This window comes from Anser anser, assembly GCF_964211835.1.
Source record: "Anser anser genome assembly, chromosome: 18".
NCBI classification, from domain to species: domain Eukaryota; kingdom Metazoa; phylum Chordata; class Aves; order Anseriformes; family Anatidae; genus Anser; species Anser anser.
In genome coordinates, this window is record NC_139739.1 from 14,514,338 (window position 1) to 14,534,584 (window position 20,247).

Consider the following 20,247-nt stretch of genomic DNA (forward strand, 5'->3'; position numbering starts at 1 on the left):
GAAAGCGCGTCACGTGTCTCAGATAGTACTGTTCGGTCCATGTAACACTGAATTTATTCACTTTTTTTTTTTTTTAGCTCACTTTTAAATCTTTTATTGCAGTTCCCACTGGATTTGTAGCCAGCTGCAATTGCTGGCTCCTTTTTCGTGCAGTATCTGCTGGGTTGGTGCTCTCTAGCTGGGGTAGTTTGGCATCCTGCATTTATCACGCCCTGTATTTCAGTCGCCGTTTCTACACTGTCTCCACACTCTTTTGAGTTTAAATCCTGTCTTGCTATGTGTTTTCAGCCCATCTTTGTTGCCTGACTTACTGGTGTGTTGGAGTTTTTTAGGTGATGGGATAATCAGACAATCCCATATGTGCCGGAAAGAGAGAATGACGGCAATCCAGACAGAGCGCAGCATTTGCTGCCAAGAGTTATTGACTGGTAACATCATCATTTTCTAATTGCAGCAATAAAATTTTTGATGGCTGGACTGCAGTCATCGTAATAAAAATACTTTGTGCTTTCCCAACGCTTTTCTTTCAAAACAGCAGAAGTCTTTTCCATGCATTACTGGGCTGCAGTGCCCACTCTCCGTGCAGGCTGGTACTTGGACACTGCACAGGAAAGGAAGCAGATAACATCAGGTGGGTCAAAATTCACCACACATGCACTGCTAGAACCTATATGGCTTTGTGCTGTAAAGGGACAAGTAGTATTTGTTTCCCAATGGGATTTTGAAAACAAAACCTATTTCAGGTTACTCTTGGACATGTGGTGGTGCCAGCGCTGCACCGAGGCATCGACCCGAAGGCGGCTCCAGTTTTATAAAGCAGAATTTGGTCCAGGCTGATGGCTCGAAGACATTGCTCAGCGCTCACACGACAAGCAGCTCTGTTCGCCTCCTTTGGAAATGGGTCCTCACAGCCCAGTCACAGGGAGAGACAGCGAGGGGCTAGTGCCAGAGCAGGTCAGGACCTATTGATCATTTTGGTTGGCCTCCTTGTTTGCATTGATTTTCTGATGTCCTGGAAGAAATTCCTCTGCAACCTCCTGTCAGCAGCATCCCTCCTTCCAAGGAGGCATCTTGCTGGGCTCAGCCTCGCTATCTTTGTTTTGGGGTCTTGGCTCCCTCTAGTTTTCTTACCAGGGCTCATTTGCCTAGTGAGCTGTAATTTATCCTGGATGAGAGGCAAAGCCATTAACCCCAGCTGCTTTCCATCCCTTTGGTCTTTTTTTTTCCTGTCTTTTCAGTCCTTGTGTTGCTGTGGTGTTTGCTGTCCTAAAAAGAAACAAGCAGGAAATATAGGGCCATGTAGCAGCGTCGCTTCTCTTAGGTTTGGCTCCAACCAGTTGCACCAGAGCAGTCGAGGAGGTTCCTGGAGTGTGTGGAAGACAGCTTCCTGGCTCAGCTGGTTAGTGAGCCTACTGGGGGGATGCCCCACAAGACCTGCTGTTCGTGAACCAAGAAGAGGTGTTGTGGAAGATGTGGGGGTCAGGAGCTGTCTTGAGCAGAGCAACCAAGAAATGGCAGAGTTCTTGGTGAAGTCAGGAGGGGGGCCATTAAAACTGCTACCTTGGACTTCCGGAGGGCAGACTTTGAATTGTTCAGGATACTGGTAGGGAGGGTCCCTTGGGAGTCAGTCCAGAAGGGCAAGGAGGTCCAGGAAGGCCGTATGCTCCTCGAGGAGGAAGCCTTCAAGGAGGGAGCAGGCTGTCCCCATGTACTGTAAGACAAGCCGGCAGGGAAGAAGAGCGGCGTGGCTGAACAGGGAACTTATGCTGAGACTCCAGAAGAAAAAGAGAGTTTATGTTCAGTTGAAGAAGGGACAGGCAACTTCGGGAGAGTACAAGGAAGTTGCTTGCATGTGCAGGGAGAAAATCACAAAGGCTAAAGCCCAGCATGAGCTCAACCTGGCCCCTATGGTAAAAACCAACAAAAATGTTTTTACAAATATATTAACGGTAAGATGAGAATCTCCATCCTTTACTGGACGTGGTGGGGAACGTGACTACTGAGAATAAGGAGAAGGCTCAGCTTCTCAATGCCTTCTTCTCAACTGTCTGGACGGCCAGGCCCAGAGAGTGGTGGTGAATGGAGTGAAATCCAGCTGGTGACCGGTCACGAGTGGTGTTCCCCAGGGGTTGGTGTTGGGGCCCATCCTCTTTAATATCTTCATTGATGATTTGGACAGGGGAATTGAGTGCACCCTCAGTAAATTTGCAGATGACACCAAGCTGTGGGAAGTGTCGGTCTTCTGGAGGGTAGGATGGCCCTGCAGAGGGTCCTGGACAGGTTGGATCGATGGGCAGAGGCCAATGGCATGAGGTTCAACATGGCCAAGTGCTGGGTCCTGCACTTTGGCCACAACAACCCCATGCAACCCTACAGGTTTTGGGGCAGAGTGGCTGGAAAGCTGTGCAGAGGAAAAGGATCTGGGGGTGTTGGTCAGTGCTCACCTGAAAATGAGGCAGCAGTGTGCCCAGGTGGCCAAGAAGGCCAACGGCATCCTGCCTTGTGTCAGGAATAGTGAAGGCAGCAAGACCAGGGAGGTGATCGTCCCCCTGTACCAGCTCTGGTGAGGCCGCACCTCGAGTACTGTGTTCAGTTTTGGGCCCCTCGCTACAAGAAGGACATGGAGGCCCTGAAATGTGTCCAGAGAAGGCTGCAGAGCTGGTGAAGGGTCTGGAACACAAGTCTTATGAGGAGCGGCTGAGGGAACTGGGGGTGTTTAGTGTGGTGGAGGCTCAGGGGAGACCTTATTGCTCTCTACAACTACCTGAAAGGAGGTTGTGGGAGCTGGGGATCAGCCTCTTCTTGCAGATTACTACCGATAGGACAAGCGGGAATGGCCTCAAGTTGCACTGGGGGGGTTCAGGTTGGAAACTGGGAGACATTCCTTCTCCGAAAGAGCGGTCAGGTGTTGGAAAGGGTTGCCCAGGGAGGTGATGGCGTCACCATCCCTGGGGGTGTTTAAGGAAAGGCTGGATGTGATACTTAGGGACATGGTTTAGTGGGTGATAGTGGTGGTAGGGGGATGGTTGGACCAGATGATCTTGGAGGCCTTTTCCAACCATAATGATTTTATGACTCTGTGACTGACAAAATCACAGTTACAGAAATCAAGAGAAAGGAGTAATATTTTTAAAAATCAGAACTGAAGAATTTGCTTTCCTTCTTTATTTCAACATAGCATAGTGGCAGATTGCTCTCTTGGCCAAGCTGTCATCCCAAGAAAGGCTCCAAAAATTTTTAAGCCCTTTTTTTTTTTAATCATTTTGGTATCTAGCCTATTTTACATACTCATTTTCAATACGTTTTTAACCAGATATGAATGTCTTCTCTTTGTATGTTAGATTCTCCTTTTTATTACAACTGTGTACTGTGTCTGATGGTTAACCAAAAGTGATTATTAGAAGTGATGGAGTTTCGCCTGCCACAGAGTTGTGGAGCACCTGAGGTCGGAGGGCACCTCTGGAGCTCTCTGGTCCAACCTTGGGCCAGCTTACACTAGCTCTCCCAAGACCTTAGGCTTGAATTTCTTCAAAACTTGAACATTTCGATTCTGTCCACAATACTTACGGATTTCAGATGGGTCTGGTGGGGCGTTCTGTAAGGTCTTTGAGCTCTGGGTCTGTTCTGCAGAGCCCCATGGTGGGCTCCAGTGCTGCCTTCGGCTCGCTCCCACCACCTGCTCCCACGAGTGACTTGAGGAAATGTCGCAGCTTGTCACAACTAGCCAATGTTTGCTATTTTTAGGCATCCATTTGCTTGAACAGCTTTCCGTTTGCATTAGCAATAGAAGAAATATCCCTGCCAGGTTGGTGATAATTGCTAAGTGATCACCCAAATTTGGAACGATTTATGACTGATTATTTGCTCTGCTATTTTGATGATTAATTTCCAGCATAATTCTTTCCAACCAAAAAAGCACTGCCTGTGCCTGCTTTTGTGGGTGCTGTAAAAATTCATCCCTCTCTTGGCAGCCAGGCCAGACTATTAAATATGGATACCAGTTTGCATTTAATATTCATAGCTATTAAAGGTGAGGAAAGCAGATGAGTTTTCTGGAGCCGACGTGGAAATTGCTCCAGCTGAGGAGTGGCTGGGGATCAGCATGTCCCAGCGCTGCGATAATCCCAGATGAGGAAGGCTCCCAGTTCTGCACCGGGGCGGTGGCGGCAGGGAGAGCAGTTGCAGGAGGACCAGAGGGACAGACGGAGCCTCCTGGTGCAGTGGGGGTGATTTCCACGGTGCTTTTTTGCCTGTCATCGCCCCCGCCGAGGTTGGCTTTGGTGCTTGCTTGTCCTCACGGACCTTCTCCGTACTGCCTGGGGAGGAGAAGAGGCTCCTACCAAATTGGCATGGGATTTCTTGGAGACGCTCCTACCAAAACGCGTTGGGATTTCTCCTGCATTTACCTACAAAGCTCCTTGACAGGTATGGGAAAAGTCAGGAGCAACTGCACAAAGGGTAGAGCTGCAAAACAGAAGTCCGGGTCTGGAAAATTGCTCGCTTCACGTTGAGCCTTGCAGCATCATCCCCTGTTGTGTTTCTTTGTGCCCTCCCCAAACCCAGGAGACGTGGAAAGAAAAAAAGTAAAAACAAACATAAAATCCCACCAACCTCAAAATCAAAGCTTGCTTTAACGGAGCCGAACCAAACCTCTCCAGCCCTAGAGAACAGAATGGCTCCCGAGCAGCTGTTTCCCTCGTTGCTCCCACAGTGCGGGCTGGACAGGAGGAAGACAAGGGACGGGGGGACGGGGGCTGTGGTTCTCGGGGTCGCCCCCAGGCAGAGGGGATCAGTGCCATGGCCAGTGGTGATTTGGCAGCCAACATCTCCCTGCGTACTTGCTGCCAAGGCCCGGCGAAGGCGCTGGTGGTCCTAGCCCCAAAATGAGGTGGGAGAAGTACGCTAGCATTGGGCGCGTCCTCCACTGCAGAGGAACTGGACACTGTCTTCAGTGACCCCAGGTGGCAATAAACACCGGCATTTGTTAGATCTGAGCCTACTAAGCTGAAGCTCTGCTTTTTCAATAGGAAGCCTTGTTATGTGTGATGACAATCGTGTGCTGCTGGCTGGCGGCCTGGAAGCATCAAGCGCAGGTTGGTTGGATCCAGTTCCTAAAGACACCAAGGTGGAAGTGTTGAGTTGGCTTCTTCTGCAGTCCTCTGACCTGCGGGCCCGGCAGTATTCCACATGCACTTCAGGTGATGAAGGGATCTCAGGGCTTTCCAGGAGACCTCTGGTGACAGCTACGGAGAGAGAAAAGAGAAAGCTTGGACAGAGGCAGCTCACGGGCTGTGCTGACTTTCCTCGGGGAAGCTGCCATGGCGGATGCTCTCTGCTGATGCTTTGGGTGCCTGTGTCCCCAGGCAGGCGAAGTCATCTCCCAGAGTCTGAAGTGTGTGGTTGGAAGGACGTTGCACGCTGCAGCACTTCCATAGTGACAGGGAAAACCGCCCCTAACGCCCGTGTCTGTCCTGCCTAGGAGAGCACTGAGCAGGGGGGCTGTGCCCTCCTGGTTATTGCTTCGAGAAGCTCATTAGCCCTGCAGAGTTCGTTAAAACCACCGACACCGTTCTCCCATTCACTACAGGCTTACTCTGTAATCCGTTGCGAAGTTTGAAGCCTCTGCCCAGCTCCACGTCAACGTTTTGGTGGTGTTGGCACCAGCCAGCTGTGCCGGAGCCCCTCTCCAAACCGCGCAGGAGCAGTGGATTTGCTGTTTTAGCATCCTTCACGTGTCGGCCTGCTCCCTTGTGCTGTCGGGTTTCTGGGGGCACCCGGCTGGTGGGAAGGGGGCTGCGTGCCTGGGGACACTGCCTCAGTGCCTTGGGTGCTCACAGCACAGCTCTGTTCCGGCCACGGAGGGCAGCTTGCAGCGCGCTGTTTGCTTTTGGGCTGTGGGCAGCTGGTGTGGGCGCAGGAGCACCCATCCCGCCCAATCCCACACCTCCTTTCCCATGTCAGCTCACCTACCAGCAGAAAGCCAGGTGGGATTCCCTGAGAAGTTAAAGGTGATGCAGGAAGCAGAGGGTGTTCTGGAAGTGAGGATAGCCAGGACGGGAAAGGTTTCTGCTCACAGGGCGAGCACGGGTCAGGATGTCAGAGCAGCAGAGAGGAAGGTCGGCGATGGTATAGGAGCTCTCTGGGACTAACCACATGCCCTAGGTGTGGCTTTGGGTTGGAGACGTCACCACTGGACTATGAACGTAGTTCGGGAATTTTAGAATAAAAGCTGACCAGGACCTCCTCCTGGTCCATCCCCTTCTCCCAAAAGGAGAAGAGGACCAGGAGCTCCCTTCTCTCCTGGCTCCATACATCCACGGGAGCACCGAAATACCCTGGCTGTGAGCAGCAGCACCTTGGGTTGCTGTCGTGGCCAGCACGACGTGACGGGGTCCCCGGCCACTCCCCTGCCACCTCCGGTGTCACCGGTGTCCCTGAAGGCTGCAGCGCAGAGAAACGCCTCCCCCTCCAGCCAGCGTGCAGCTTTCCACCAGCACTGGGGAAACAGCAAGCGGTATTGAGCTGAGGGAAGCTCAGGAGGCAGAAAACGGGGACATAATGGGAGCCTTACTGGGCTCCTCGTGAGCTGGTGCTGCGGGCACCGAGGGCTGGTGTTGCTCTCTAGGGCTGCTGGGCTGAGAAACAGCCCGAGGAGGCTTACGGCCGCCGGCTGCTGATCCATTTTACACAGATTAAATAGCATCACGGCTCCAAAAATAATCCTCCAAGCTTGCAGCGAGGCTGGCTGTTCCTATAGCAACTGGTTCATGCCAGTGCCCTACAAATAAAAATCAAAACAGATTCCCTTTAAGTTTGTTCGCAAGTCAAAACAAAGTATGAAAGAGGGAATGAAAGGGTCGCGGGGGCCCGGGTGCGTAGTGTGCGAAGGAGGCACGCGCATCAAAACAAAAGCTGCGTGTGTTCCTGGGGGAGGCGGGCTGCAAGCCTGGGGACTTGGCCACGCAGCGGTGAAGGCGCAGGGCAGCATCTCTCGGGCGCTGCCGTCGCCCCACCTGCGGTCCGAGCTCCGCCGGCTCCCTCCCGAGCTCCCCGGCACCAGGGGCTGTTGGTTTCTCCAGTTCCTGAGGGCGTTTGTGAGCCTGAGTCACTGAAACTGGGAAGCCCCCGGTGGGGTGAGTTTGCTGGGCAGGTGGCACGCGCATCCCTGCCTGCTGCTGCGGATTTGGGGCAGTTTTTGTCCTCAAACGAGGAGACCTGAACGGTCTCTGTCTCCGTGGGTGTTTCCTGATCCCTGAGGTGTTTCACCATGTACTTCAGCAAACCAAAGCCTGTTTTTTTTCCTGGCTGAGTTGTTAGAAAGGCCTGAATGAGGATGAGCTCCCCGAGTGCCCTGGCACTTGGCCATACTCAAAGCCAAGCCCTCCAGGCCAGGGCTTGCGGCTGCTTCACCTTTCCGGATGAGCGAGTCCTTTATCCGCGGCAGTAGCAGCAACTTGGGCGTGATAAATCATCTCCAGTGCTAACCGGAGGCGGTGGTGGCCTCATGGTGATGTGGTTTCACTGGGGCTGTCCTCCCCCAGGTGGGAGGTGATGGCTGAGAAGGGGCCGATGCCAGCGCAGGGTCCAGCCCTGTCCCCAAAACGTTCCCGCTAGCGTCCTGGTGGCACCGAGAAACCAGCTGGGAAGCGGCCGGCTTTGCCTGACCCGACTGCTTTTGGGTCCCGGCTGGAGGCAGGGTGGCAGCAGGGCTCCCTCCGCTCAGCCCCGGGGGTGCTCTCACCACCGAGCCGCTGGGCTGGGGTCTCGCAGGGCTTGGAAGGGTCCCAGCGGTCATGGCCGTGGGCTGGAGCCGCGTCCTCGGAGTCGGCTCTGTTCCGGTGAGTGCCGGAGGCGGTTTGGGGGCTTTGCAAAAATGTTTGTCCTTTAGCTTGCTCTGATTTAATTGTAACCGTGCCTTCATGTTCCCTTCTTCCCGTGCGCTGATTTCAGTTAATTACAGCAAATTATGTTGCTGGTGAGTGATGTTTTTATTTTACCGTGACTTACAGGGTTGGAGCTGGGTCTCTCTGAGCTCAGGCACTCCCAGGTGCTGTGTAAGAGAGAAGGGGAGGAATATTCCTCCGGGCCAGCCATGGCTGGGGGGTCCCCAGCTGAGCACAAAGAGCAGCATCGCAGGTGGCACGGTCAGACCCAGGCGTTTGATTCTGTGCAGTGGCGAGAAAATGGGGACGGGGGGGGATTTGGGGGTTAAATGCTGCCTGGGGGCAGGCAGAAAGATGCTTCCTGCTGCTTGGCGCTCCTACAGCGCAGTTTTTGCAGTTTTCGTAAATAGGTGAGGTTGCCTTTGGGAAGTATCGCTCGTGTCTGCAAACAGAGAAATCCCAGATCTGGTTCTTCCCCTGGAGTCACGCAGAAGTAATGGTGTTTTGGGGTAGCTGCCAGGTGTCTGCGATGGAAAGACTTGGAAAATGGAAAAGCAGACCCTGGGGGGGGATTTGGTTACTTTTCCTTACTGCTGGCTTCAGTTTTGCCGCTGGATCTGTTCGCTGCGCTCCCAGCTTCCAGCGGGGCTCTGATTCTGTTCTCCCACCCTCAAGCTGTGCAGGGCAAGCCTTGGTCTCGGGCTCTGCTTCCTTGTCCTGTTCCATCCTTCTGAAGCGGCCTCTAAGTTAGGCGTGCTGCTCCGTTTGGGTTGCTTTTCTGTTTTTAATCGTTCTGGAGTTGCAGCTGTAACCATTCCTGTCGTATCTGACAGATGCTGATCACGGCTTTCTGCCCGCCGAAGGGGGGGAAGGTTGGGGTGGAGGCTGTTTTTAGGACCTGTCCCTTGGGTGAAATGGATTTGTCTGGCACAACGCGCTCCTGGCAGAGCCAGCGGCTCCGTCCTCTTGGAGACGTGTACAAGGAGAGGGGCCGCCTTCCCCCGTGCCACCAGCACACCGTTCCCGTGTCACCCCCGTCCCTCAGCCTTAGCAGCCCTGAGCTGAGTCCCGGTGGCAGCGGCAGGAGCCCTCCTGACGCCTTGGGGTGCTGTCCCAGGTTGCTGGCGGTGCCAGGCTTTGCGTCCCGGCGCAGAGGGATGCCAGCGGGGCGGCCGAGCAGGGGGTCGGGGCCGGGCTCGTGCCCTTCCCTCTGCCCCGGCGCATCCCTGCCTGCGTGGAGGAGGTGGGAGGAGGCAGGAGGTCCCCCTGCCCGCTGGTACAGTCCGGGGGTAACCATGGAAACTATTTTTTTTTTTTCCATCCCTCCCTTTGCAGATGACTCGGGCGATGAGGAGCCCGCCTCGCAGTCAGACAAGAGCGAGCTGCACGGCACGCTGAAAACCCTCTCGAGCAAGCTGGAGGACCTGAGCACTTGCAATGACCTGATCGCGAAGCACGGGGCGGCCCTGCAGCGCTCGCTCAGCGAGCTGGAGAACCTGAAGCTGCCGGCCGAGAGCGGCGAGAAGATCAAGGCGGTGAACGAGCGAGCCACGCTCTTCCGCATCACCTCCAATGCTATGATCAACGTGAGTACTGCCGCGGTCGCGAGCAGGCAGGGCGAGGCATTTTCTCCTCCTCCTCCTCTTCCTTTGCCCTTCCCCTCTGGCACGGGCGCCGACCCCCTCGGGGTGGCTGAGACTCTGCACAGCGCGGGTCCTGCGCCGGCCGCCCCCGGTTTGGATGCAGAGCGTGGTAAAGCAGAGGTTTGGGGTGCTGGGGGCTTTTTGGCCACCGCTGGCAGCGGCTTTCAGGCTGGCACGGCGATTCAGAGCCTGCTGCAGGTTCGGAGCCACGTCCCCCTGTCGCTTGCGCCGTCGCCGCTGTCAGTGAAGCCGTGCTCCTCGCTTTGCGCGACCCAGGGCCTTAAGCCCGTGGTGTTCACGGGCTGCATGGTGCCAGGCTGCGCGCTCCCCGAGCCGCCTGCTGGAGCTGGTCGCTGCTCCCGGCCCTGCGCAGCGCCGCCGGGCTTCCCACCCGCATTCGGACGGCTTCTGGTGGGACGCGGGGCTCGTGGGGCTGCCTCTGTTGGAGCGAACCAGCCCCTCCCGGGAGCGCTGGCTTCCCTGGGGAGGGGAGGGGAGGGGAGGAGAGAGCGAAACGAAATAAAGAATTGAAAGGAAAAAGGAAATTCCAGCCTGACAGGCACGTATGAAGGGAGAGCTCGGGGAATCGCGAAGGGAGCAGCGCTGTCCCGGCCCCGAGCGAAAAGGAGGCCGTGTGTCAGTTTGTGTGTGCTCAGAGGAATAATCAGCCCGGCGGCTGCGCGCCAGGCGCTCGCTGGGGAGCGGCTTTCCCAAAGCCGGCGCTTCAAGCTGGGGAGCATCTCTGGGGGTCCCCGTGCAGTGCTGCTGCTGCTGCCCCGAGTTCCTCGGAGTTTCGGTGTGCCCGGCCAGGGAGTGCCCGCGGGAGGCGAGGGGGTGCAGGAGCAGCTGGGGAGAGGGCTTTGGCAGCAGCCCCTTGGGAAGGGGCAAGCAGGGCGATACCTGCTGCCTCCAGGCCGAGGAGGAGGAGGAGGAGGCGGCGGGGGGTTGTGGCGTGACAAAGGCTTGAGCGAGGGCTTGGCTGCCGGGACGGTGGGGAACAGTGCAAAAAAAAAAAAGGATGGGAGGAACTCGGCGTGGTTTGGCGAGTCCAAAACGTGGAGTAAAGAGGGGCTGTGGCTCCGGTGGGTGTCCGGGGTGTGTTTCAGCGGTGTCCTTTTCCATGTTTGCTGAGCCGCTGGGGGAGATGCCAGAAGGGAAGAGGCTGTAACGGGGAAGAAGCAGGGCGGGAGCGGGGTGGCAGCCGTGGAGGGGTGCTCGCGGCTCTCCCTGCTTTCTGCTGAGCCCCTTGTTGTGCAGTGAGGCGACAGGGTCAGGAGCAGAGCCCAACCCCATGCAGCTGGGACCCCCAGGACGGGTGGGGAGAGCTGCTGGTACAGCCCGCGTACACACCCCGTGAGCATTTCTGCACCTCGATTTACCTCGCTGGCACGGGGTGGTGCCCTCTGGGAAGCCCCTGCTGACGGCCCCTCCTGGGGCAGCGGTGGCTCCGTGCAATGCAGAGCTACGGAAACCTTCCAGATGGAAACGTTAAACCTCGCTGCGGAAAAGCACATGGGATCAAGCCATCTCCTGGCAGTGGCGGGGAGGATGCTGTCTGTGTGCCCACGTGGGTCCTGGCAGGCCCCTCGGGACCACGCGAGCTGCTTTCAGTGTACCAAGAGCTCCGTGGGGTCTGTCTCTGATTTGGGACCCACATGAGGAGTGGGTGAGGGATGGGGCCGGCCGGGCACGCATCCCGGTCCCGTTTCCACCTGGTCGGGTACGATGGGATTATGTAAATGTCCCCGCGCCGCGGGGGGCAGCAGCAGGCGAGTAGAAATAAGTAAATACATATGTAAATACAACAGCTTCGCTGTTAAAGGTGACCTCCGCGCTGCAACCGCGCCGTGCGTGCCCCTGGGGGCCTGGGTGCCCTCTGCAGCCCCCCCTTCTCCTTGGGAGGTCGTCCCCCCCCTCCTCGCCCCACTGCTCCTGCGCGAGGGATAGCGGGGGGAGGTTCGGGCAGGGGAGAGCTGGAGGTGCCGGACCTTTGTGGTCCCGGCGAGGATTGGAAAGACAGTGGGACAGCCCCAAAATCTGCGCGCAGACCTCCGCCAGCTGCCCGTTCTCTCCGCTCCGTCCTTATTTTGAAGCCTTGCGTAATAACGCACCGGGCGAGACACGTGGGAGAGCTCGGCCGAGCCGATGCCGCCGGAGCCTGAGGAGCGACAAAGCGGAGACGCAGAACAGCAATCTGCCGTGGGGGAGGAGTGGGAGGTACGTAAAAATAAGAGGAAACAAATTGAGGGGGTAATTGGAGGAGCAGAGAGAGAGAGCCCTGTGCTGAGCGGCGTGGACGATGCCAACCGGCGCAGAAAGCTCCCGGCTCGGGATTCAGCAGCAGGTGGGGGCCCCGCGCACGCGGCGAGGAAGCGACTTGGGGCGTCAGGAAGAGCTCGAAATGCTGTGGGTGTTGCTGGAAAGAGGCTTTTAAAGGCAGCGGGTTTTGCTACGGCAGAGCTCAGAGGCAGCTGAGCCACGTGCAAGCGTGCAACACCCGCTCTATTCCTTTTCCTTTGTGCTTTTTTAGGGCTGATGTGAGCACAGGGAGCAGCAGGGCTCGGCCGGGCTGCGTGTTGCTGCGGGGCTGGTGCTGTACCTCGAGGCCTGGGAGCAGCCCGGCAGCGGGAGGAGGAGGAGGGCAGGGGGAGGAAGGCTCAGGCACGTGGGCACAGCCCGTGCGAAGAGGGCGAGGGTGCGGTGCTGGCCGCGAGGCGCTGAGGTGTCGCGTTTGGGGACGAGATTCGTGTGCGGCAGGCGGTCACGGGGACCCAAAGGACTCCGCCGCTGTCCCTACAAGAGACTCCAGGCTGACCCCCAGCGCGGGTTTCCCTTTCCCACGGCAGCAAGGCCGCCCGGAGCGCTGCCACCCTCTCCGTGATGCCACGAAGGACGCGCTTCCCCAGAGCTGCTGGCGGGCCGCTCCTCTGCGCTCCAGCGCCAGCCCTGCCCAAATTCACTGCTGTTTCAGTGCCGTCAGCCTCCTGCGGCCCCGCGGGGGTGGCGGTGTGATTAATCGGTACTCCTAAAATTGTCTCAGCGTTGAAGCAGACTGATGCGGGGCACGTGCTCCGAGCGGTGCTGGGCTCCCCGCAGCAGCCTCCAGCCTCGTGCATCATCCTTGTGGCTTTGGCGATAGCTTAACCCCCGCCTGTGCCGGTGCTGGGTTGCAAAGCTGCCCGAAGCTGATAGGGAACGGGGTCCCAGGCATCGCCCCGCTGGGGAGGCTCGGGCACCGGGGTGACCGCCTGCATTTTAAAACCGCCGCGGTGGTGGTTGGGTGATGCTGCTGCAAACCCGGCCGGGTCCCTGCACGGAGCCGGGTGCTGCTGGGGAACGGGCTGCTCACCCTGCAGGGTGCTGCTACACCGGGCACGGCCGCACCAGCACATCCGTGCTCGCTTCCTTCCCTTCCCTTTTGGGGGGCTGGAGGAGCCCTGCCCGCTGCACATCCCCACAGCGCTGGCACTAACGCAGGCGCTGCAGCGAGCACATGCCGTCTTTGCTCCTGGGGCTGCTTCCTTACGGGCAGGGATTGCCCTCGGCAGCCCCCAGCGGGTGCCCTCCTGCCTAAAACCTGAGCTTCTCCCACCTGGGCCTGTTGCAGCGGTGGAGGTGCAGGAGGAGCCCGGTTAATTATCTGTGCTGTGCCGCTCCGTGTGCTCTAATCAGCGCATCGAAAACCACGTCAGTGACCCAGAAAGCCCGTGGCTTTGCGATTAAATCTCTAACCCGGCCCTAATCCCGGGCTGCGGCGAGGGGTCTGTGTTGCTGTGGATGCTGATGAACAAGTAACTGGGTGGGCTGCTCATGTGGCGACCCTGCGGCTGGGCTTGGCACTGTGACCCGGTTCCCCGGGGTCGCTGAGTCCTCCCGCCCTCTTATTTCACCCTCAGACCTTGCACATGGCCGCGGGACCTCTGGGGCTTTCAGGTGGTGCTCCTGGAGCTAGTGCTCCTGCAGGTGGCTCCGCAGCTTTGTCCTCACCACATCGTGGGGCTTCGCACCTCTCCTCCACCTCCTCCTCCTCACTGTGTCCATCTGACCTCTGAGAGGCTTCGGACTCTGTCCCAGGGCTCTCCTCGGACACTCGTGTGAGAAGACGGGGGCCGTGCCTCTCACCAGCACCCCCGCACGCCTCTTGCAGCTCTGCCCTCCTGTTTTTTCAGCTGTGCGATAACTTCTCTACTACAGCTTCAGAGAAGGAGAGCTCTGAGCCCTTCTGCCCAGGCAGCTGTTGGGTGCCAGGGGCTGATTTCCGCGGTCTGAGCACCTCAGAGACCGGACTTACCCCGTCAGCAATGCCCCACGTTAATCGGCAGCACCGCCGTGCTGCAGGACCGCCCAGCCAGGCAGTGCCCACGCTGCTGCTTGGGGGAGCCTGGTCCTGGTCCGTCCCCGCGTCCTCCTGTGGCCGCTGCCCGCTTTGCGGGGACACAGCAAAGCTCGGTGCTGTGCCCAGCGGCTGCTGGCACTCCGGGGACAGGACAGGGACGTGGCAGGGCTGATGGCAAAGGGACGCACTGCTGTGTCCATCCTGCAGTGGTTCCGCCCGTTGGACCTCTGGCTTGGTTTGCCTCTCGGGCTGATGGGCCAGGAAGCGTGCTGCTTCTGCAGGTCCTTCACCCAGCGTCTGGCCGAGGAGAACGGACAACTGGTGGCGCCGCCGTCCCGCGGGTTTACCCGGGAGGAAGCTGTGGCACTGGGCAGTGCTGGAGACGAGTGCGGTAGGGGAGGGAAGCTGCCGCCGGGCGAGCTGCTGGCGCCCACGGCTGCTCCTCGCAGCCCCGTGCGGCAGAGCGCCCTGCGGAGCGCCCTGAAGAGCCGGCCATGGGCACACACGCGTGGCATGGGGCTGAAACCAAGGGACGAAGTGAAATGGCTTCCTCCAGGGCCCGGGGCTGGAGCTGCCCGTGGGCAATGGCAGCTGCTTGCTGCCGCCGCGGCCGCTCACCGGGTGGTGGGGACCAGCGTCTGGAATTCTCTCCGTCGGAGAAAAGAAGCAGCCAGCAACAGGCAGGAGCCTGTTAGATCTGTCTGTGCGCTTCCTCTTTGCAGGACAGAGCTATCGAAGCGTGCTGAGGCTGGGATCAGATCCCTGCGTGTGCTGAGGGCCGGCACAGGTACCCCCTTCCCTCCCTAACAGCATTTCACCAAAGGCAGGGGCCGAAGAAGCAGTGTGACAACTCTCCAGCCTGGCTCTGTGTTTAACCATGAAGGCGTTTGGGGCTGCTCGGAGGGCAGCGCAAGCCCAGGGGATGAGATCTGGGATGAGATCTGGCCTTCCTGGGCCCCTTGGCTGAGTCCGGACAGAGCTGGGGAGCAGGTTCCTGCTCTGGGGGTCGGGTCCCCGCTCTGGTTTTGGTGGTGCGGGTATCAGAGAGGAAGGAAGCGACCGCAGCAGCCGTGGCGTGCAGCTGGAGGGATCTGGCTGCCGGGCGGTGAGAGCCTCCGGAAGGAAAGCCGAGGACGTGAGCGTTCCCGAAGGAGAGCAGCAAAGCCCTGCAAGGGAGCCGCTCGTGGCAGCCTGGCTCCGCGGGGACCCAGCTCCCCGCACACCTTCCTGCCCGACACCACGCGCCCCTGGCATGGCCGGCGGGGCTGCGGTGTGCCGCCTGGCTCGGTTCGGGGCTGAGTACGGGCAGTGCCGCAGGCACGCCAAAGCATTAAGCAAATGCCTTAATTGTTTTTCTGCCAGAGAGCAGTGCTTTGGAAAGCAGACCAGGGCTTCTGTCCTGCCGAGGACGCGGTGGTGATGGGCTCAGCAGCCTGCGTGCCCGAGGGATCGCAGGAGCCTCTGTTAACGCGGCTGCACCGAGGGATTTGCCACCGTCTCCTCGCTAATCCTCTCTGCTGCGAGGGCTGGATTACGCGGCCGGGGCTGCAGACAGGATCCAGCCGTCGAGGCAGGGCCAGCCCCAGCTGCTTGGACCTGGGCTGAGGTTGGTTTGAGGGGCTTCAGAGGGGGCTTAGCGGGGGTACTGGGTGAACGCTGCCGGGGCTCTGCAGGAGGGGCTTGTGCACAGGCACAAGCCTGTAGCTTTGGCGTGAGTAATCCATGACGGCAGCGCTTTTCTTTCAAAGCAGCGCGGTTGCTAGTCTGTGAACCTGAATAGCAGCTCTTCCGCTTTATGGGGACAAATTAGCAGTCCTTGCACCTTCCAGTCAAGAGCCTCAGCTGACTTGAACTCCATCCAACCAGCCCTCACTGGGGCTGCGTTAACAGCGCCGAGCCTGCCTGGCGGAGGGGAGTGCCCCTGTCTTCACAGCCTTGAGGTGCACAGCCCAAAACATCGCAGTGAGTTAGTAAAACCCCCGGAGAGACAGCCGTGAGACCAGGTCTGCCCCCCAGGCAGTTGTAGGTGTTTCCATCTCAGAGGTCTCCGTTTGGCTGTCCGGGGAGTCGCAGTCCCGGGAGAGAAACAGGCGCTGCTGAGACGCGAGGTTTGGGACGTGCTGTGGGATGCGGGTGCTGGCAGGGAGCTGCTAGGGGTCCTCCTGCAGGAGCAGCAGCAGTTCTGGGAGCACGCCGGGTGAGCGTTGGGTTCTGGCGGAGACGCTGCCGTTGGCGCAGTGCCGTGCGTGCTGCAGGGCACCGCAGCGTGGGCTGGACCAGCTCTGGCTGCTCTCATGTCTCCCTGCTCCCCTTTGGGGCATTAATGAGTTTTCCCATGCCTGTGCGTCCTTAATTGTGGTGGTGCCGAGAGCTGGTGGGGCTCAGCCCAGCACCTTTCAGGCTCTCCTCTTGCTGCCAGCCCTTCCTGGGAGAGAAGCAGCTCTCGGCGTGCCTGTGCCCACCTCGGGCAGCTGGCGTGCTGCTGGGCGGGTGGCTGAGGGTCACTCCAAGGGCTCCGGGGGGATTTGCTGTCGGTTCAGCCATCTGTGTCCCCTGGATGTTCCCCTGCGCTGCTGCTCCTGCTGCTGTGCTGCTGCTCCGTGGGCCTGGCTGGGGGCACCACCGGCTGCATTTGACACCATGTCCACCGCGTCTTGTTGCCATCCGGCTGCTTGTGCGAGCTGATTTGGGATTCAGGCCGGCTCTGTCCTTGCTTTTTTTCCCATTTGCTTTGTGCTCAGTGTTTCGGGGGGGGGGGGGGGGGGGCGGGGAGGGGAGACAAATTAACCCTCTGCCTGTGCTAACGCTGTGCATATCTCACTGCTCGCAATGCAAAGTGCTGCATTTTATGCTGCGCCCCACGACTGGGGCTCTGACATGATGTTAATGTGTTCTGAGCTAAAAAGAGGATGAGAAACGGCCCTTCCCCTGGGATATTTTCTGGTAAGCAGCAGCGCAGATGTGTCCCTGGGTTTTGATGAGCCCAGGAAGGAAGGGAGCACTTATCTACGCAGCACCAGACGCGTGCAAAGCAGCAAGATGCTCTTCCCTGCGATGAATGAAGCAGCAGCCCTTGCCGTACAATGCACCTTTGAAAAAGAGATGATTGAGCGCAGCTGGCAGCTCCCTTCTCCCACGTCACGCCCGGGCAATGGAGCGATGCGTGTCCCGGGCTGGCAGAGGAAGGGGCTGGCTGAGGAGCAGAAGACATCGCTCCCTCGCCACCCTGTGCCCCCCAGGTCGGTGTTCTGCTTCCCAAGGATCAGACCTGCAGGGCTGTTCCTCTGGCACTCCGTGCAGGCGGGATCGCAGGCACGATCGCACAGTCCCTCAGCATCCGTCATCAGAGGGCCGGAGCTGGGGACATCTCTGCCTCGGTAGTGCTTCCCGGGAGGTTTGTCGTCCCCCGCGGTTCAAACCCCAGGGCAGATGTGATGTGATCATTTACCTGGGTGTGTTCACACTGATTGCCGTTGTCTCTGTGTTCTGCGTTTCTCTGGCTGACCCGATGAGGTCCCAGGTGCCTGCGGGTGTGTGGCACTGGCACCCCGGCAGGACGCGGGTGACCTCGGGCGATCGCTTTCAGCTACATAAATAATCCGTGGGACGATAATGATGCTCCTATTAGGCTGCGACAAGCTGTGAAATCTGGTGTGTGTGCTGTGACAAGCGCGTGAGTCGTGCTGGATCACCCTGACCGCGGCTGCTGACAGCGGCGTTCGCCTCCTGCTCCCTGGGGGGGGTCTCGATGGCATCCTGCCGCCCTCCGCAGGGATCTGAGGGCGCTTTTCCACCATGCCTTTATGGGGATTTGCAGCCCCACCGCCCAGCACTGAGTTAGGATGTAGTGCAAAACCTTGTGCTAGCTGTGGAGGGAAGAGCCCACTGTCCCTTCCGTGGCGCTGGGCTCACCGGGACCTGGTGCCCGTACCGCGGCGCCTGCTGTCAGCCCTAGTCGCCGGTGTCCTGCCCGCACGGCGGGGCGAGGAGCTGCTGGGATGCTCGGCGGTGCCTCAGGCAGCCCAGCCTCCTTGCCCGGCCTTCAGCGGGGCTGCTTCCTCCCTCGTTATTTTCAGACACGCTCGTGGCGTGCAGAGGGTGCGGGCTGCTGCTCCCAAGCCCTGGCTCTGTGCTGTGAGGATGCCAAGAAACGATCGGGTCTCGGGGCTGCGAGGTTGGAGGCTTGGAGGCTTCGCTCCAAGCTCGCAGCGAGGGTCGGGGCACGGTGCGGCCCCTCCCGCACCCCCCTTTGCCCCTCTGTAACCTGAAGGATTAAAACCAGGTTCCCGGCAGTGTGATGCTGTGTGGGATGGGAACAGCAGCCCCTCTGCCGGCCTCTCCCTGCCTCGCCGGAGGTTTGGGCATCGGCGTGCTGAAACACGGCCGCTGTGTCGGGGCAGGCGTGGGCATATGGGGCACAACGCGCTCGGCCCCGGGCGAGCTCTGCAGATGGCTGTGATAGCTACAGGGCGGCTGCGCCCTCCACTAAAGCACATCTTGTGCCTCTGCCCTGTTGGGGAATTGCTTCTGGTTTGCTTCCATCCTGCAAACTGTTCCTGCGCTCTCCCATGCGGTGCCTTCACCCAGGGGCCTCTCGCCCACTGACCTCTGTGAGAAGGGCTGCTCTCCCCGCACAGCGTGGATTTGCAGCTCTGTCTCGCTCACAATCCAGCTCAGGTTCAGCCCTAGCTAAATTTAGCCACCGCTCCGTAAGGGTTTTTATAAGCTGGATTTCGCGGCGTTGCTCCTGAGAAAGCCCACCGGCTGCAATTGTCTGCACCGTCGGGGCGCCGAGGGATTAACGAAACGAATGGGCCGTGACCCGGGACGCTGGCACCTCGGGTTCGTGTCCCCTGCGCTCACCCTGATCCACGCCAGGACTGGTCCGAGGCGGCTGCTCGCTGCCCTGCGCTGTCACCGCGGGGAGATCGGTGACCGGGGCCGCCCCTCTGCTCCCCGGCCACGTCCTCGCGCGGTGCCAGCCCCGCGGAGGGCGGCTCGCAGCCTCCGAAGGCCGCTCGCGGGGGAGAGGGGACGGCCGCCGGTGGGCGTGGAAGCGGCGATGCCCGTGAGTGGTGAAGCGGATGGTGGCGGCTCCCCGCCGGCACTGCCATCGCCCGTTTGAGGTAGGGTAAGGACAGGGGAGACATCCCGCAGCGGGGTGGTGCAGCATTGCTCCGGGTGCTGTTTCGGCTGGAGTGCGGACAGGCGCCCAGGGCACTGCTGGTGTGGATGGGGCTGTGGGACGGATCCGTGGGGCAGGCTGGCGCTGCCAGGGCAGCATCTCCCACCCTTGGTGTCCTGCGAGCAGGGCACGTTGAGCTGCACCCGCGGCTCTTCTGCCCGTGCCACCTCGGGCGCTCTCAGTGCTCTCTGCAGGGTCGTGTTTGGTGAGGATGGATCCTCCCGGTGCCCCGTGAGTGCTTCCCAGCGGCTGCGTTTCTCTGTCCTCACCCTTGCAGAGTTGCTGGCTGCTGCTTTCTCACCTGTTTCCCTCTCCTCTGCTCTGCTGCCCTCCTCTCGCACTCCCCCCAGCCGTGGCTGCTGTCTCCTGGCGCTGCCGCAGCCCCTGCGGTCCCTTCGGGGCGTTCCACCCCCAGGGTCCCGGGGCTCCTTCCCGGTGCCATTTGCACAGCGTGGGGCAGCTCCCACTCCGCAGCGGCACCCGGCTAGGCCGCGGTGCTCAGCCGGCTGGAGGCAGCACCCGGATGGGTGCCAGCAGAGGGATGACACCATGTCACCACCCCAGCCCAGAGCGGGGACCTGCCTTTGTGTCCCCACGCTGAGCCGCAGCCACCGCTGTCTGCAGGCAGAGCCGTCTCCAGAGCGTCCAGGGACCTGGGGCCAGCGTGCTGCCGGCGGCTTTACAGGGAGGGGAAGGCACGTGGAAGGGGAAGGTGCAGCTCTTCGGGCTTTTGCAACTTTAACCACACAAAAGAAGTCAGCTGTGCCACATCCTTCGGCGGACGGCAGCAGGGAGCGGTGCTCGGTGACTGCTGGTGGCTGGGGAGGGCTGCAGCCTCGCGGGGCATCGCAGGGCGCGGCGGAGCTTCGTGGTGCCCCCCGCACGTGGCTCTTTGTCTTGGGGAGAGACAAAGCTGCTCCTCGCCCCAGCCGGCGCTGCTGCCTTAACACAACACCCGCACGTCCCCACAGCAGCCGGCGTGTCGTCACCGAAGGTGTGGACAGCCTAAATGGTGACAACTGACCCCTGAAAGTGCTGATTTAGGGACTAGAGAGAGGCAGGAGGAGCCTGAGGAGACCTGCCCAGGCTCTGCACCCGTCAGCGGCTCAGTGGTGCGGCAGAGCTCACGGGCTGGTGCCGTGATGCTCCCCCAGCCCGGGGCTTGGGCTCCGGGTGCCTTTTGGCACCTCTCTAAGGTGT

General features: G+C 59.6%; 1 protein-coding gene across 9 annotated transcripts in view; it reads left to right on the top strand.

Annotated features, from left to right (window-relative positions):
• The window catches only part of OSBP2 (oxysterol binding protein 2), a 96,584-nt gene that overhangs the window by 59,969 nt on the left and 16,368 nt on the right, over positions 1-20,247 (top strand). For 3 of the 9 annotated variants that reach the window (XM_083804497.1, XM_083804499.1, XM_083804500.1), the window contains exons 3-4: positions 5,028-5,093; positions 9,219-9,469. In XM_083804497.1, the coding sequence (XP_083660623.1) occupies positions 5,028-5,093; positions 9,219-9,469 (317 nt within the window). Of the gene's footprint in view, positions 1-535; positions 632-743; positions 955-5,027; positions 5,094-9,218; positions 9,470-20,247 lie in introns of those variants that run through there. The other 6 variants (XM_083804498.1, XM_083804505.1, XM_083804504.1 and 3 more) reach the window with 4 other exon arrangements.